The sequence below is a fragment of the Staurois parvus genome, unplaced genomic scaffold, assembly GCF_062004578.1.
Source record: "Staurois parvus isolate SC_StPar_1 unplaced genomic scaffold, SC_StPar_1.0 ptg000346l, whole genome shotgun sequence".
Taxonomy (NCBI): domain Eukaryota; kingdom Metazoa; phylum Chordata; class Amphibia; order Anura; family Ranidae; genus Staurois; species Staurois parvus.
In genome coordinates this window covers 1,159,655-1,178,433 of record NW_028318142.1, presented here as the reverse complement: position 1 = coordinate 1,178,433, position 18,779 = coordinate 1,159,655, and the positions used below count along the sequence as shown (strand labels likewise).

General features: G+C 41.6%; 1 protein-coding gene across 2 annotated transcripts in view; it reads left to right on the top strand.

The window, feature by feature from the left end:
* The window catches only part of LOC149456877 (putative glutamate receptor), a 74,066-nt gene that overhangs the window by 50,792 nt on the left and 4,495 nt on the right, over nt 1–18,779 (top strand). The window contains exons 7-11 of one of the 2 annotated variants that reach the window (XM_089684341.1): nt 4,636–4,733; nt 6,139–6,359; nt 7,822–8,047; nt 9,808–10,055; nt 18,026–18,103. In XM_089684341.1, coding sequence (XP_089540467.1) covers nt 4,636–4,733; nt 6,139–6,359; nt 7,822–8,047; nt 9,808–10,055; nt 18,026–18,103 — 871 coding nt within the window. Of the gene's footprint in view, nt 1–4,635; nt 4,734–6,138; nt 6,360–7,821; nt 8,048–9,807; nt 10,056–18,025; nt 18,131–18,779 lie in introns of those variants that run through there. The other variant, XM_089684342.1, reaches the window with a different exon arrangement.

Below are 18,779 nucleotides of genomic sequence, written 5' to 3'. Positions count from 1 at the left end.
CCCCCCATACACCAGCCACCATCCTCCATGGCGAGAGAGAGAAAGACACTCACCTTCACAGCTGCGGACATCCCCGAGAACAAGAGTCGGGCTGTGCATACACCATCATGAAACCCGCAACCTCTCTCGGAACCCACCAGGTCCCCATGCCGCGTGTCTCCCTTCTTCCGAGGGGCAGTGCTGCCCCCCCTGAAAAATGCCACCCTAGGCAAATGTCTTGTTTGCCCTGTGGTAAATACACCCCTGTATGTTGGTAGACAAGGGGTTAAAGGAGGGGACACAGAGAACGTTTTGGGGGCTAATGAGGGTAAATGCAGACACTGGTGCTATATACTTTTATGTGGGATATTTACAAGAGATGACAGGTTCACTTTAAACATACTTCTAGGTCAGGGTTTCTCAACCAGGGTTCCATGGAACCTTAGGGTTCCTCCAGAGGTTGCCAGGGGTTCTTTGAGCAATGAGAAATTTCTGACTCTCAGATACATTTCTACTGATATCAATGATCTTTTTTAGCTATCTGTAAGGGGGTAATTCCTCCCAATGACACAAGTGTTAGGAGCAGGGGCGGACTGACCATTCGAGCACACGGGCACTGCCCGAGGGCCCGGGGTCAGTAGGGGGCCCCATGAGATGCCCCTGGTACCTTTCATTGGCTTTTTCATAGGCTTTTTTGGGTGTGGGGGAGGACACAGGGGCCCCATGATCCCCTATTGTCTGGGGGCCCCATGAGTTGTCAGTCCGCCCCTGGTTAGGAGCATTTTTCCCACTGACCATCACACTATTGTATCATAAGTTTTAGACATAGACATTTTTAGCAGGGGTTCCCTGAGACCAGAAAGTTATTTCAGGGGTTCCTCTGTGTTAAAAAGGTTGAGAAAGGCTGTTCCAGGTAGTACTTTGTTAAAAAAATATATTTTTGTTTCCAGTAACGTCAATACATGCTGATCCCTCTAGCAGTGTCAGCCAAAGCTTCTCAGTTTATCTTTGTGACAGGTCCCCTTTAGATAAAAAATGTAACATTAAGATACCGGAACTATATTTATACTCAGCCTTATTACTTATGCTTTAAGACCAAAATGACTAATAACTGATTGCCTGCAGTTCTCTTAGATTTTTACAGATTTTCTGAGGTGCAAATGATGTATTCCCATTTAGCTCATACTTCTGTCCTTAGCTGTAATGTCATTGCGTTATTAAATGGCAATGAGTAATGGATGTAAATTAGAGCTGTAGAGGGCTAGAAGTGGAGATAAAAACAGCACTGGCATAGAAAACACCTCATTTATATACATGAAGAAAGTTTACCATGCCAGGAGCCAGAATGTGTCTGTGTTGGCACAGCTGATGGTCTGCTCTGTGAGTTAGCTATCTTATCAAAGCATGGCTAAAGAGAACCTGTATAAAATAAAGCTACAAGGACAGAGATGACAACCTGGCTGAACTCCAGAGAAAGTAAAAATCCTCCCTTGCAGTGCCCCCACAGGCTCCTCTGTGCTGCAAGACCTGTCCTTGCGGCCTCTATCCTCTGTGCTCTAGTGTAGTGGTCTCCAAACTGCGTCCCATTGGCCAAATGTGGCCCTTTGCCTGATTTTATCCAGCCCTTGGGGCACTATTTCATGCACTGATACCAACAATGGAACACAATTCTCTCCACTGACACCAAAGAAGGGGTAAATTTCCTTCCAATGACACCACCGATGGGGCACAATTCATCCCAGTGACACCAATAATAGGGCCCAATGACACCAATGATGGATCACAATTCCTCCCACTGACCCCAACAATGGGGTGCTCTTCCTTCCTCTGACACCAAAGATGGGGCATTGTCCATTCCAACTGATATCAGTACCTTTTCTATTCCCAATTTCCAAAGCCCTCCCACCCTAAAGTCTAAAGGACAGTAAACTGGCCCTTTCTTTAGAAAGTCTGGAGACCCCCGCTCTAGAGTTTTCATGCCAGTGATGTCAGTTCAGTTTTGTGCACCAATTTACAAAAATGAACATTGGGGAACTTGAGAAAATACAGAGAAGGGCAACCAAACTGATAAGAGGCATGGAGTAGCTCAGCTATGAGGAAAGATTAGAGGAACTGAATTTATTCTCTCTTGAGAAGAGGAGATTAAGGGGGGATATGATCAACATGTATAAATACATCAGTGGTTCATATAGTGAACTCGGTGTAGAGCTATTCACCCTGAGGTCATCACAGAGGACAAGGGGGCACTCTTTACGTCTGGAGGAAAAGAAATGTAATCTCCAAACACGGAAAGGTTTCTTCACAGTGAGAGCTGTGAAAATGTGGAATAGACTCCCTCAAGAGTTGGTTCTGGCCAGCTCAGTGGATTGCTTTAAAAAAGGCCTGGATTCTTTCTTAGATGCACATAATATAACTGGATACTAACATTTATAGGTAAAGTTGATCCAGGGAATATCCGATTGCCTCTCGGGGGATCAGGAAGGATTTTCTTTTCCCTGCAGGAGCAAATTGGATGTGACTTAATATGCACTGTAATATCAGGACTTGAAGAGAGTAAAATAGATTTTATGTGGTGCAGTGGACTTGGTGAGTGAAGATCAGTTCCAGGATAGAGCAGAAGTGGTACCATATACTGTAGAACCCTGCAGACATCAGTGTATACTGCAGATGACACCCAGCAAAGCAAAATACATACAAAATGGGAACAAACACTGCGGATGACACCCGGCCAGGGCCATCTTTAATGCAGGGCAAAAGGGGAAAATGCTCTGGGCCCAGTCATTTTTGTGGGGCCCATAGCAGTTGCCGTACATTTGCCAATTGTCCGTTTACATAACTTTGTCCCTTGAAGTCTTCCTCCTGCGCTGTATCCCAATATCTCAGTGTGAAGTGCTGTCACTTATACTGCCCAGCTCTGCCCTATTGCAATGTACATGTAAATATCCAACATTGACATGTAACTAGTGGTGGGATTCACATGTAAATGGCAAGGACATTCATATGTAAATAGTGACAGTGTTCATATGTATATCATGCCCCCCTAAGTTTCCATCCACCATCACCTCTGCTGAATGCTGCCAACTGGGGAGGTAAACAGGGGCATGCTTGAAAGTCTTGCTTGCAACTGTGGACACTGGGCCTACCATCAGCCTGTTCTGCAAAGGTAAGCAAAGTAGTACGGGTGGGGTGTGCAAAGGTAGGCAGAGAATGAATTACAGTTTGGGATGCACAGGTGAGCAAGGAGGGGATGTAGAGGTAAGGAAAGTGGTGCATAGATGAAAAGATCGGGCATGTAGAGTTAAGGTGGGAGGGTTGGAGTGGAGAGATTCGGGAAAGTTTGGGGTGCAGATGTTATCAATAAGTGAGAGTCATAATTATGTGCTATAAACTTTAGCAACCAATAAGTAGGTGGTAATGATGCATAGTAACCTATAGCAACCAATCAGTGAGCGGTAAGGATGTACAGCAACCTGTAGCAACCAATCAAAGAGCGGTAATGATGTGCAATAACCTCTACCAACTAATCAGTGAGCCGTAGTGTGTGCTGTAGCCTCTAGCAACCAGTCAGTGAGCAGTAATGATATACTGTAACCTCCAGCAAGCAGTTGCAATCACTGCCTGATCTGCTGCAGTAAACTGATTTTGAGTCTAGCTGGTTTGTATCAGAGCATGTGACGAGCAAAATTGCATGGGGGGGGGGGGGGCAAGGAAATGTTTGCCCAAGGTCCAATCAATATTAAAGACAGCCCTGCACCCGGCAAAGCAAGAGAAGTGGTACTGTGCAGGGTTCATACGTACAAAATGAAAATAAACAGAATGACACCCAGCATACAGAACAAGAGAAGTGCTACTGTGCAGGGTCCATACATGCAGAATAAATGCAGATACTGCATACAGAAGACAAGTGGTACTACTGTACTGTGTGTCACATTTACATACAAAAACAGAGAATGATTTCCAGTGTATATAAAACACATATTTACACAAACCACGAGTTGTTCAAGTAGGTTGCATTCAAGGGGAATACGTTCAAGGGGAAGTATAGGGTTCAAAGGGATAACGCAGTCAGTGAGGAGGTGATACACCTCCCCACCGCCTGTCAAGTGCTTTGCAATCTGCGTTTGGATTACTCTTCAGAGAGAAAAGCTAGTGTGAATGAGCCCTAAAGTAGCTGACAGCATGGGCTGTCACACAGAGCCTTGCAGGGTCTCCAGTTCTGACAGTGTAGATTCTCCTCTGATTGTCTTGTGAGGCTGCAGGACCCCTGACCCTCTGTCTGGACAGTGCTGGTTGGCCCTGTGCTGAACACATGCACTCTTTCAAGAAAAAAAAAACTCTCTAGCAATACACACCAAACTGAGCATATGCAGCTTGCCTTCAAGGCTCTGTTCTGTAAGGAGATGGATTGGGGATAGTAGAAGGGGAGGATCAGAGTAAACAAGATCAAACATCCTTTTTTACACAATGCGGAGGATTAACCTCTTCGGTTCCACAGTGAGTATAGTATGCTTGCTTTTCTGTATATACAGAATGATTTTACTGTTGTGGGTTTAGTAACAGTTTAAGGCTGAGCTGCCTGCAAGACATAACAATAATGTTCAGATTGCAGATCTGGGCTGGGTGATCTACTAATGACTTTGATTTGTTTTTTTCCAGGTTAAGCCCCTGTGAATGGACTGAACCTGCCACTGAACAGAATCAGTTCACCCTACTGAACAGTCTTTGGTATGGAGTTGGAGCATTCACACTGCAAGGTAAAGCAATGGGTGGCTCTTCTACTGAAAGTGAACAAAACTCTTTAATACTGCATGAGCACATAAAAAGGAGTTAATAAGCATATACAGTATGTATAGAAAAAGCTATGACCAAACGTAGTTTACTGTCGTATAGTATCACCAATTTTATCTTGGGGAGAGGATAGCTTGTCTTTCCAAACCTGGACATAGTTATAAGTTGATGGTGGGCCATGTACAATCTAACCATCTCGCAATGTCCATAGTTCCATAAGCATTCCTGTGCGGCATATGGAGGAGGAAACGGCGGGGCGGTCTCCTACATATTTTAGAGGCAATAAAAAACATCAGGCAAGGTTTTTTTCAATCTGTTAAAGGACTTTTTCCTTTGAGAACACTCATTCAAGGCAGTCAGGGGTCAGATCCATAGGCATCAGTTTATTCCCAAATCCATTTGCATAGACAACTAAATCATCTGTGTAATGGAGTTTTTACCCATAATAAAATCTGACTGTCCTATGTTCAAATAGCCTGCAGAAAATGTAATGTAGGTATCTGTAACTGTTATTAATAGATACTCTAGGTAATAGGAGCTGTTTTTTATTTTTAGAGTGGAACTAAACCCATCAATTTAATGGTTTGAATAAACAGTTACATTCCCGGCATCCTGGGATTGCTAACTCTCACAATTACTTGTGCTCTCAACCCAACTGTCAAATTATCAAATGGCTGGTGTCATAACTGATCACATGTGCAGCCTCATGGCAGTTGCAGATTGAACAGAGGATAGGATGGCAGCTTCCTTGGCTGAAAAAGATAGGAGGGTTTAGTTCCACTTTAAGATAGACTTCCCATAAAAAAGCAGGCCAACTAACCTAACAATAATTCGAAGTTTACAATTGCTATCAAGGGAAGTCTAATCTGTTGTCATTTTTCTTTGCACTGGGTCAGTGTGGAAGCCAAAGACAGTCCTATTATTACAGTAATTAGCATTTTTAGAGGGACATTAGAAATAGCAGTCTACATATTGTTCCCAGTAAGGGATTGCTTTAAGTAAGACCCCAGAATTATGTTGCTATGTCTCCCTGCGGGCATGCAGTGCATACAATATGTGCATATTGATATGGTCTCAATGTAAAGTCCAAAAGAGATCTACCTAGACATATTCTGGATTCATCCAACTTGCATTTGTGTCCGGAAATCTCAGCTGCATGAATGTGTAGATCCAATGAAGCTCTGGTGAACATACCATGCTACACATGAACCTTGTTTAAGTGTATTCATACCTTAGATGGTCGGTGGGCTAGAAAGCCAAATATATAGAAGAAAAGGTCCTGTAGCTGCTTTGTGTATCTTGCTGTCCATATTGGCAATAAAAAACGTTATTGTTAAACTGTGATGATGATTTTCCTACTTAATTCTGTAGGTGCCGAACCTCAGCCTAAAGCCTTGTCTGCCCGAATCATCGCTGTCATTTGGTGGGTGTTTTCCATCACCCTCCTGGCTGCGTACATCGGAAGCTTTGCTTCATACATTAACAGCAACACCAACCACACTCCAAATATTCAGACCGTGGAGGATTTGCTGAAACAAGATAAACTTGAGTTTGGGACGTTGATCAACTCTTCCACTTTAAATTTCTTTAAGGTGAGTCCTGACACGCCTCCAAGTATTCAGAATTAAATAACTTGACATGTACAGCAAAAAGGGACCTCTTTGATGTGGAAAGACAAGCTGTAGTGCAAATCTTTAAGGAGTTGTCCATTATTTCCAGTAGTTTCATTGGGAAATCCAAAGTTGTTATTTGGGGTGAGATTTGTCAAACATTTACTAAAAACCAGATGATAGCACAACCTGGTTGCTCATACTTGCCCTTCCTTTTTTCAGAAATTTGACTTTCATGTTTTTCTGTAAGCAAGACCATCACATTTTTTTTGGATAATGGGTGCAATGTCTGCATTTGTAGGCAGCTAGGGGGATTTATGGACTATGGCAGTCTGGAGTGTTGCCTGTTATAGGGTCTGTGTAGATGACCCTTGGGCTTGTGTCAATAGCATCAGACTGAGATGCTTCAGAAATTAATGATAGGTGCATTTGACCTACAGTTGATCTCCTTCCAACCTGCATTCAACTCCATTCAAGCAGGTATTGTATTCCCATAGACTTGTTTATGGCTATAAAAGTCACTTGTAGCAAACAAAAGCCCATTGACCTAAGCCCATAACCTTAAAACAATTCAAATCAGTTAATAAAAGCAATCCGTGAACCATTTATTCTATGCAGCCTGATTGCAACCATGTTAAAGTAAAAAAGTCATTCAATATACCTTAATTAGAGTTCTCTGGAATTTGTTTCAGCCACATTTCAGTGTTATTCCAAAGAATAATGGGTGTGTCTGCTTCTTGAAGTCAGTTCTGTGTAACCTGCTCATTCTTTTTCTGTAAATGCTTACACTTGTAGTGTTTTATTTCTTTCCAAAATGATTTTTTATTCACTTTTAATGTGCCTTTGAACATGTTAGTATATTTGACTACTCCAGTTCAGTAGTACAGTGTACTCCCTCCTGGCATGTCAAAGCTCTCTCCTCTTCTGGGAGAGTCTAATTACTGTTTGTGCAGGCCTAGCTCCTCTGCCCTTACCTTCAGCTTCCTACAAAACCGCTTATGTAACAGGGGAGGGGCAAAGAGGAATATTACAGAGTGTCACTTGAGTGATATCTGTGAGCTTGCAGAGGCTGTTGACGTCACATTCAAGATGGTAGCACTCAACAGAAGTCTATAACATGCATAAAATATATTAAATGCACATACAGTATAATCTTATGAAAATATTGATGTTGGTCTGGGGACAAGGTCTTGTAAGAAATGTCACTTCTCAAACTTTGAAGGCACTGTGACGCTTTCACACACTGCCAGTCACCCATGAAATCTGAGGTCTATGTACCTAAGTGGGCCAACTCAGTGGTGTCTTCCAGAGAAGAATACAAACATTTGAGCATTCCCCAATACAACGTTTTGACACCTATATTTTACTGTAGTTGAAATAACTCCCATGTCTGTTTACTGCAATAACTGTATTTCTCTTGCATATGTTTTTCTCCCTAATACAGAATTCTAAGAATCCAACATTCCAAATGATCTATGAGTACATGGACAAGAGGAAGGACCGTGTGCTTGTCAAATCCTTTTCTGAAGGAGTTCAACGAGTCCGAGAGTCAAACTATGCCTTCCTGGGAGAGTCCATCAGCCAGGAATTTGTTGTGGCCAAACACTGCGACCTTGTTCGTGCTCCAGAAGTGATCGGAGGCAGAGGATATGGCATTGCAGCAGAACTAGGTATTTCTGTGTCAGGTAGACCTGTCATGAGAGATGCATGAGGGCTTCCATTGCTGACTTTCTGCAAATCCTGACTGTTATGCTGACCCTTTGGTTACAGTACTTTTTTGGCATTTACTATGTTGTGTTATTTCTAATGTAACAGAACTACAGCAGGTCATCTGATAAGTAGCTTTTTACCTGCTTCTGGCCGGTAAAAAATAAAGCCATATTAATGCTTTATCAACCCAAATTATTAACTGTAAAAAAGTGCTTCAAATCAGGAATTAAAGTCAAGAAAAAACCGTCAACACCAAAATGTAAGACTTCTTCAGAGAGACCACTACTTCAATACAGAGTGCAAGGGTCCTTCTCTGTCTGTTGCCTGCTGGCAGATGACAGGTTTTTCTGCTCAGGCTGTTGCTGCTTTCTAAAGAAAACATAATTTACGACTCTGCACATCTTTTGTTTTTATGCATGTGTAATGTATTTAGCAGATTTAAACTGAAGGTCCCTTTTGGGTTTTAATAGAAGCTCTCTCTTTAATGATTTAAAGTGTAACTCCAATTAACACTTTTATTTAGTTTTGGATATAGCAGGGAATGATTACAACCTTTTTTCAGGCTTTTTATTGCTTCTTGATGTTGATGCCAACATGAGAATATTCTGCAACAGGGACACAGACAGCAATAAAACATTGTAAGGTCAGAGACTCAAGTTTTCCCCAACTCTATTAAAAAAGAATGTTTTATTTCTGACTTTGCCCCTTTTAGAAATTAGTTCTCATTTCCTGTTTTGGTGACATTTCCCTGATTGGGCCACAGAGAGTAGTAAACTTTTGGAGGTTCTAAACCTTCCCTGCTGTATTTAAAGCTAAAAAGCTTTAGCTACAAAATATACCTAAAATATTATTTCTATAGTTTAGTGACTAGCACTTCTGCCTTGCCACACTAGGGTCCTCAGTTGCATCCCAACCAGGACACTAGCTGCATGGAGTTTGCATGTTCACCTTTTACCTCATTTGGGTTTCACTTGGGTGTCAACTGACATGTTGGTAGATTAATTGGCTTCTGTCTAAATTGGCCCTAGCAAGTGTATGTATACATGTAACATAGGGACCTTAATGGTAAGCTCTTTGGGGGCAGGGATCGATGTGAATGTACAAATTGTAAGAAGCTGCACAAATTGTTGGTGCTTTACAAATAACTGTATTAAGTAAACAATATAATGTTTGAAGCTTGTATTACAGCTGCTTCAGGCCCTTGATGTGAAAACTTTACTCCCACAGATCACTATCTTCCACCAGCTACATCACTTTTCTCACCAGTAAAGCTGGCCATAGAAGAATCCTTACTCCATCCAAGCAATTGATGTGGATAGAGGAATCACCCTCCCCACCCCCCCAGGACATCTTATTCTGACAGCAGGTCTCCCCACTATCAGAATACACCAATTAGCAGCTACAGCTGACCACTCAAGAAAAATTTCCAACAAGCCCATGTGGCAAATATTGATCTAAAAATGGACTTTTATCATGGCCACACATGGACCGACATTCAACTGGTCCCTGCTAAACCAAACAAATATCGACCCATCTATGCCCAGCTTAACTCAAGAGAACACCACAGAGGTGTGATTGTGCTTTTTAGCCCATTCTACAAAATCAAGCATGATGTAATTGGTTCTTTAGTGAGAGTTGCTGTGCCCATGATGTAAGTCTTGAATTTTCTGTTGCATAAAAGATGTACAGTAATTCATATAGACCTGTCATGTTTCCGCAGACTCTCCTCTCATCAGACCTCTGACTATCGCCATTTTGGAGCTTTTCGAGTCTGGAAGGCTGGAGTACCTGCGTCAGAAGTGGTGGGAAAACACTTGCTCTACACAAGACCAGACAGGTTGGGTGCCAGTACAACCTCACACTTTGGGCGGCATCTTCCTTATCCTGGGTATTGGCTTGGCTCTGGGGCTTGTTGTCTCCTTCATTGAGCTTGTGTGTAAATCAAGGAGCAATGCAGATCAACAGAAGGTATGTGCAATTCCATAGTGCATGTTAATGATTTTTATAACTGGGTGTACTTTATATCTCCATATGCTCTGGTATAATGTACCAGTCTGTCTCACTATCTCATCACATCAGATATGGATTTTATTAACAAAATTAGCAAAAGTATTCCCAGGATGTATCCTTTCACCATTTTTGGGTAAGTTTCTTACAAAAACTCTGTTTTTCTCCCACAATAAAAAAAAATATTGTCAACGAACATCCACCCCAGGGTTTCTAAACCAGGGTTCCTCCAGAGGTTGCTAGTGGTTTCTTGAACAATGAGCAATTTTTGCCTCTCAGAGAAGTTCCCACTGACACCATTAATCTTTTTAGCTATCTGTAAGGGGGGTAATTCTTCCCAATGACCACAAGTGTAAGGAGCATTCTTCCCATTGACCATCACACTAATATATTACGAGTTGTAGGTATTGTAATATTTAACTGGGGTTCCCTGAAACCTGAACAATATTTTAAAGGTTCCATTATGTTGAAAAGGTTGAGAAAGGCTGGTTAACCCATTGGACCCTAGATCAAATGAATGTGTGTATCGTAGAGTCATATGAGTGTATGGTCTTTCAGGAATAACTATTGCAGGGAGGAATGTAGCGCTACTCAAATTAACTACTAAATAAAAGTGCATAAATAATAACAATATTAAATAGTGTATCAAAATAGGTGAACAAATATTAAAACAAATATAGAACTAATATAGTGCCAAATCAAGTGGAATCATGCAAAATAAATCATATCAAGTGACACTACTATATGTGGACAAGCCTAAGAGCTCAGCAGTGATAGTGATAAATATTAATTCATGCTTCCAACTGTAAAGAATACAATATATATGCTCACATTCAAAAAAATTGACTCATAAATTAATTATATAAATATCCAAAAAGTGAGCAAATGTGTACATCAACACACACATGTAACTACAAATACCTCATTAAGTGAACAAACAATGAATACAATCAATGTGTATAATAGTGAACAGTAAAAGTGCAACCGCACACAACACAAAACATATCTATTTCTGTGCTCATAAAGTCCAAAAAAACATAGATTTACAGTTGGAAGCATGAATTAATATTTATCACTATCCCTGCTCTGTGCAATACAAATAAGTATAACTTGTTTGTTATTTAAAAACAAAAATTAAATTTACATTCACAGCTCATCTGTACATCTGTGGATCATCGAAGTGCAGTTCATTCTGCACTCCTGTGATCCACTTTCAGCCGACAGCGGGGTAAAGTCCACTGCCGGCTGACAGCACTCAGCTGTTCGAGGCTGTGGAAAGATCCCAACTTTAAAGTCCAAATCCATTCAGATCCCTGAACCACCTGCTCCCGCCCCTCCACAGTCCTGTATTCATGTGAGCGCTGGGGGGCAGAGCAGTGAGTGTTGACTGACAGTCACTAGCTCTCTGCTCACGGAGCACTGAGAACTGAACGATCAGCAGTCTTTCATCACTCATTTCTCAGACTTAGAGCTGGCGGGGGATGGATACGGCATCCACCTAGGTAAGTGTGATTTCTTAAAAAAAAAAAGTAAACCTTCAACTTCTATTTTAAAGACTACACTAAGGTAACGTAAAAATGTGTGAGACTTCAGCTAGGTTTTAAAGTATAACTAAAGACAAAACTTTTTGTTTTATTTTGATAGAGTGGCAAGGGGGTTTGCACCAATGTCTGGTTCTTTTTTTTTGTCTTTGTCCCTGTTAGGGGACAGGTCCCTAAGCGCTGGGCCTGTCTCTGTCACCTCTGTCCTCTCTCCCCGCTCACACAGGATTTGCTGAGCCTTTTCAGATCACCACACCACTGGAAATAAAACGGAGTGTAAATTCAAACTATGAAATTGCCACCTAAACAGGAATTAGAGGGTACATTTTCCATCTGGACACATTCCTGTAACAACTGTTTGACTTCTAGACTCAACAGGAAATGAGAGAATTTTAATGGAAATCTCCCTATGGAGACACAGATGGCAAAAAAAAAGCTGACAGTGGTTTTACCTTCCCCTACTCTCTCCAGAATGAAAGTAAAGGTTTTGATTCTAGCTATACTTTAAGGGTTCATTCACAACATTCTTCTCTGCACTGGGCAATCTATGAAATCACTGTGTTGTGGTGGTGTGCACTAAAAAATGTACTGCATGTTTTTGCAGCGCCACACGTTGCGATGCAAACCACCACTTTGCAAAACCGCTGCTGTGACTCAAACTGGATAAATTCAATAAAGTTCTAGAAGTGTTCTGACAGTTCCAGATTCATCGCAACAGCACTGTTCCTCCCAGCAGATATGCATTCAGTGGAGCTGCAGGTGTAAAAAAGCCCTAAGGTCTTCAAGTTATACGGCTCCTTATCCGCTTGCCAACCAACCGCCCGCAATGTACTGCGGACAGGCAGCAGCTACAGGCAAAGCTAGGCAGGCAGGTGCACAGTGCTCCCCCCCCAATCTGATTCATAACAGCTCTGCTTTTCTTCCTGGTGACCTGTGATTGGCCCACAGCTCTCACATTGTACATGGGGCCAATCGCAGCGCCCTGTGCCATGTGATCTGCTCTAGCCAATCGCAGATCACTATTATTTTCAACTGTCATGGACTTAACCCATTCATGACCGTTCAAAGCAAGATGTACTGCTTCTGCATAGCGAAGTGTTGAAAAAAAAATCCCTGATCACTCCCCAGAGTAGTACAATGTTACTATGGTAACATTGTACTACTCTGATAAAAGTATGTAAAAAAAATACTGTAGTAAGATTTTTCTTTTTGTTTAACTACTTGCCGACCGCCTGCCTACAATGTGCGGGCAAAATTATGTACCCTTACATCGATTTCTATTTTGGGGTGTGAATGCGCCTGTGCCCCTCCACGTCGGTCCAGGGACAGAAGAGTGAACACCGCACACAACCACGTTAGAGTAGCACATTTAACCCTTTGATCCCTCTGTCACCCAACCAGTGCCATTAGTACAGTGTCAGTATATAGAATTTTTCACTGATCCCTGTATTGCTGCCACTAGCGACATCAGATAGTGTCTGGGTCTGTAAGCTTCCCTCCCAGCCAGGGTCAGCTAGCATTAGATTGCCCGCACACTATTGAACTCAGCTATAGGTCCATGATCCCCCCCATTACTAGTATAGTGTTTGTACAGATCAATATATTGATCATGAACAGAACTATACTACTGGCCTCCTTAGCATAGTGTCCCCAAAAACGCAGTGTTAGCAGGATCAGCGCCATTCACTGTCCAAGTGCAGAGGATTAAAATAATTTATTAAAATACAATAGCATATAGCTACTCACAAAGGTAGGAGAATGGTAAGCATGCATGTCTGTCTTCAGTTTGGACAGTGGGGGGCCGATGGTATCAATCAGAGCCCTGGTCCCTTGGAATGGAAGCCGTCAGCAGTGAGGATGCTGGAAATCGGCGCCATGACCAGCATGGAGCGCACGGAAGTCCAGACCGGGGCTGGCGACCAGTGGGAAGGCGAGGAAGGATCAGGTGATGCGTTTCGAAGCATCCACTTCTTCAGGCCTCTGAAGAAGAATGCTTACATGCTTACCATTCTCCTACCTTTGTGAGTAGCTATATGCTACTGTATTTTAATAAATGATTTTAAGCCTCTGTGCTTAGGTTGGCGTCCTCTTGTGTTCTTTTATATCTTCTACAGAGTATTGCTTCGCTCTATAGGGAGCTGCCACTGCTAGTGCCTCCAATATGGACTTAATGTGATATCTTTTTTTTTACATTTTATAAACTTTTATATGGTTATTGTTGCCTTATTGTCGCCACATCTGTTCATCCATTTTTATCTTACCACGAGAGTTCCCTCTCAGTGCCAATTATCTTACTGGTTCCTACAAAATGACCTCTGGTGGAGGCCACTGGTGTGAATGTCTCTGACCAGACACTCAGAAACAGACTTCATGAGGGTGGCCTGAGAGCCCGATGTCCTCTAGTGGGCCCTGTGCTCAGGGCCTGGCACCATAGAGCTTGATTGTCATTTGCCATTGAACACCAGAATTGGCAGGTCCGTCATTGGCACCCTGTGCTTTTCACAGACGAGAGCAGGTTCACCCTGAGCACATCTGTTAGATGTGAAAGGGTCTGGAGAAGCCATTGAGAACGTTATGTTGCCTGTATCATAGTCCAGCATGACCGTTTTGGTGGTGGGTCAGTGGTCTGGGGAGACATATCTATGGAGGGACACACAGACCTCTACAGGCTAGACAATGGCACTTTGACTGCCATTAGGTATCGGGATAAAATCCTTGGACCCATTGTCAGACCCTATGCTGGTGCAGTGGGTCCTGGGTTCCTCCTGGTGCACTATAATGCCCGGCCTCATGTAGCGAGAGTATGCAGGCAGTTCCTGGAGAATGAAGACATTGATACCATTAAATGGCCCCCACGTTCGCCTGACCTACAGTAAATCCAATAGAACATAAATGGTGAATGCTTGTGAGCTATTATGAAATGAGGTGTTCAATATGTGACTTTAGATGTCCTTATTTCTCACGTGAGGTTCGCTGGCACTTGCACTGACTCATATGCTAGTGTATATATAATATTTTCAAAATAGATAGTGCCGCGCTCCCATGTACCAATATGTATATCTTATACTTTCAAAGTGCTAATGAATAGCTTTCAAGATACTGCATGTATCAAACAATTATTACTAGTGACTCAAAACATCATTGTGAATATTAATCTTCATGCAAGTGACATTAATAACTGATAATCCTAAGGTGATAGTGCCTATTAAAGTACAGTGATATACAAATCAGAAATACTCCTCTATTCTACTGTGATCCTTATATTTATATTGTGCAAACACATATATATTATGTGCACGTGCTTATGATATATTCAATAAAAAAAAAAAAAAAAAAAAAAAGTCTTTCAAAATAAATGTGCAGGTGGATTCTTGGTTCCCTCTCGCCGAGTGCTTAATGGTCTCCCTATGTGCTCACCTCTATATTTGCCTGAATAAATCCAGGCAAATACACTTTTTATCCTTCCAGGATAGATGGGATGGAATGATGCTCTTGAATTATCTCAGAAGGTGGATGTGGATTTATATTTGTTCTCCTGTAGCTGCTCATGAGTGGGTATACTGACCATCTCTCTGAGGATCTCCCAATTCCCCTCCTGGGGCTGTTTCCTTTTCCAGTCCTCCTTATATCAGCTCAAAGGGTGTTGTTCAATTGAGAAAGGAAGACAAACAGACCATAGTGTCTTATCCTTGTGCAAAAAGGGGGTTTATTGCTGCCAGTTGCACAGTAGTATACAATTGTATACTACTGTGATCTAATTGCACTGGAGAGGCTCGGTGATCTGAATACAGACACAGGTAGACAGCACTGCAGGAACAGAGGCAGAGCACATTTATGCTGGACTACAATTGTATACTACTGTGCAACTGGCAGCAATAAACCCCCTTTTTGCACAAGGATAAGACACTATGGTCTGTTTGTCTTCCTTTCTCAATTGAACAACACCCTTTGAGCTGATATAAGGAGGACTGGAAAAGGAAACAGCCCCAGGAGGGGAATTGGGAGATCCTCAGAGAGATGGTCAGTATACCCACTCATGAGCAGCTACAGGAGAACAAATATAAATCCACATCCACCTTCTGAGATAATTCAAGAGCATCATTCCATCCCATCTATCCTGGAAGGATAAAAAGTGTATTTGCCTGGATTTATTCAGGCAAATATAGAGGTGAGCACATAGGGAGACCATTAAGCACTCGGCGAGAGGGAACCAAGAATCCACCTGCACATTTATTTTGAAAGACTTTTTTTTTTTTTTTTTTTTATTGAATATATCATAAGCACGTGCACATAATATATATGTGTTTGCACAATATAAATATAAGGATCACAGTAGAATAGAGGAGTATTTCTGATTTGTATATCACTGTACTTTAATAGGCACTATCACCTTAGGATTATCAGTTATTAATGTCACTTGCATGAAGATTAATATTCACAATGATGTTTTGAGTCACTAGTAATAATTGTTTGATACATGCAGTATCTTGAAAGCTATTCATTAGCACTTTGAAAGTATAAGATATACATATTGGTACATGGGAGCGCGGCACTATCTATTTTGAAAATCCAATAGAACACCTCTAGGATATCCTGTTTCGATCCATCCGACGCCACCAGGCTGCACATCAGACTGTCCAGGAGCTCCGTGATGTCCTGGTCCAGATCTGGGAGGAAGTACCCCAGGACACAATCCGTCGTCTCATTAGGAGCATACCTCGACATTGTCAGGCATGCATACAAGCACATGGGGGCCATACAAACTATTGGGTACTGTTTTGAATTGCTGCAATGAAATTTCAGCAAAATGGACTAGCCTGTTGCATACTTTTTTTCACTTTGATTTTCTGGGTGTCTTTGAATTCAGTCCTCTGTAGGTTGATAATTTTCATTTCCATCAAATGATGGGGCATCCTTATGTTCTGAACACATTACCCAGTCCATATCAGTATAGATATTCAGCATATTTTTCCCCATTGAGATCTGATGTATTTTCAAAGTATTCCTTTAGAGCAGTGTATCATTTAACTGATGACAATTTTTTTTTTTCACACTCAGTTATGCTCCATGGATTCATCATGCCTATCAGCAAATTCCTTGGGATGTCTTTTTTTCGTACTGCCCTGACATTTTAGCTCCTCAAAAAATGTGATAGGCAGTCAGGAAGTAAAAGCTGCATACATTTTAGTATACACTCACTGGCCACACTCTTACACCACCAGCCTGAACTGTTGACACAAGGCAAGATGGATCCATGTTTTCATGTTGTTTACGCCAAATTCTGAATGTCACAGTAACCAAGCTGCCCATTCTCCTGACCTCTGACATCAACAACACATTTTCATCCACACAACTGCTGCCCACTGGATATTTTCTCTTTTTCTGACCATGCTCTGTAAACCCTATAGATGGCTGTGTGTGAAAATCCCAGATCCACAGTTTTTGAAATAAAAAATATACAGAAATTAAATGTCCTCAACCTATGAATATTCTCATTGCCCTGGATTATAATTACTCGTCAAAGGTGGTAGAGCGTTTGTCACCAGTCAGAATCAAGGAGTTGTCCTTGGGTAACTAGAATTGAATGCCTCTTGTTATACTGAATTTGCACAATGCTTGCTACTTGCCTCAGCCACTGATTTTACATACCATTATATTTAAAAGATCACATTATGCAGAACAAAGGTAAACCCTAACAGAATAGGGATGTATTTATGGTGGGGGTATTACCAGAGATCAAGTGACATTTTTTGATAATGCTAATTTTTTATGCATCTAACAATCCCATCCCTGCCCATATACTACCACGGGTTCCCCAAAACTGCATCACCACAATGGCAGCACAGTGGCTAAATGGTTAGCATTTCTGCCTGGCAGTACTCGGGGCATTGGTTCAAATCCCAACCACAGCACCACTTGCCTAGAGTTTGCATGTTCTTCCTGTGCCTGTGTGGGTTTCCTCCAAGTACTCTGGTTTCCTCCCACACTTCAAAAACATGTTGGAAGGTTAATTGGCCCCTCTCTAAATTGGCCCTGATATGTATAAATGTAAGTTAGGGACCTTAGATTGTACAGCTTTGAGGGCTAGGGCCTGATGTGAATGTATAATACATATACTTAAAGCGCTGTGCAAATTGATGGCGCTATACAAGTACCCATAGTAAATAAATAACATGTTTACACTCAGAGTTGATGTGTCTAGACTACCACTGGTTGGTAATTATAGAAGGTGAAGCCTATAACATAAAAGATGAATTAAAAAAATAAAATTTAACAAAAAAAGAAAGCAATTGGAAGAAGTGAGACTTGGTGTTATGAACTACTTAGCTTGTTTAAAGATGGCAAAGTATATATTTTAAATGCACTAAGAATTGTATTTTTATCATACAGAAGTCCTGCTGCTCATCATTCGCAGAGGAGATAGCCCAGCGTTTTGGAAAAGCACAAAATCAGGAGGGTCTGGAAAAGGTACAACCATAGGTTTGGAATTCTACTGGAAGGAAAAGATTTGTTAATCTGCAACTAAGAATCATTATCAGTCTCCTGTAGTGGTGCCTCTGTAATAGTGAATTTACCAGTTGTAACTATGGTGCACTGAAGGTTCTCTTTCTCTTCTCAAAAGACACACGCACGCTAGTCCCTGTAAAAAAAAAAAATTAGTAGTCCCATTTTTAGTGAGCTGGGCTAGCTGCACTAAAGACACCTGCAATTGTCCCCAAGTGATTAAACATGCTAATTAAACCAGCCAACATCCCCTTAAACTTATTTCAGTTGTGAAAGAGGGGTATTGTCCTTTAAAGTGGTAGTAAACCACCATTTAAAAAAAAAAATAAAATCGGCTATTGCCAATGTGAATATCTCCTAAACAGTAAACGTAAATTAGGCTTACCTGTAGGTACAATGAATAACTTAAAAAAAAAAAAAAATAGACTTCCCTATCAGTTTAAGGAAGGCTTGTACACACAGGCTTCAACTTGTGCAGGAGTAGCATGTACAGCCAACTTTGTTGAGGCAGTAAGTTTCAGCTGCAGTTTGGGAATGTTAAACACAGATCTTGGGTATTGGCTGTTACTTTAACAGTCACCAGTTCTCTAATCACAGAGCACTTAAGAACTGAGCGACCAAAGACCCCTGATTGCCCAGT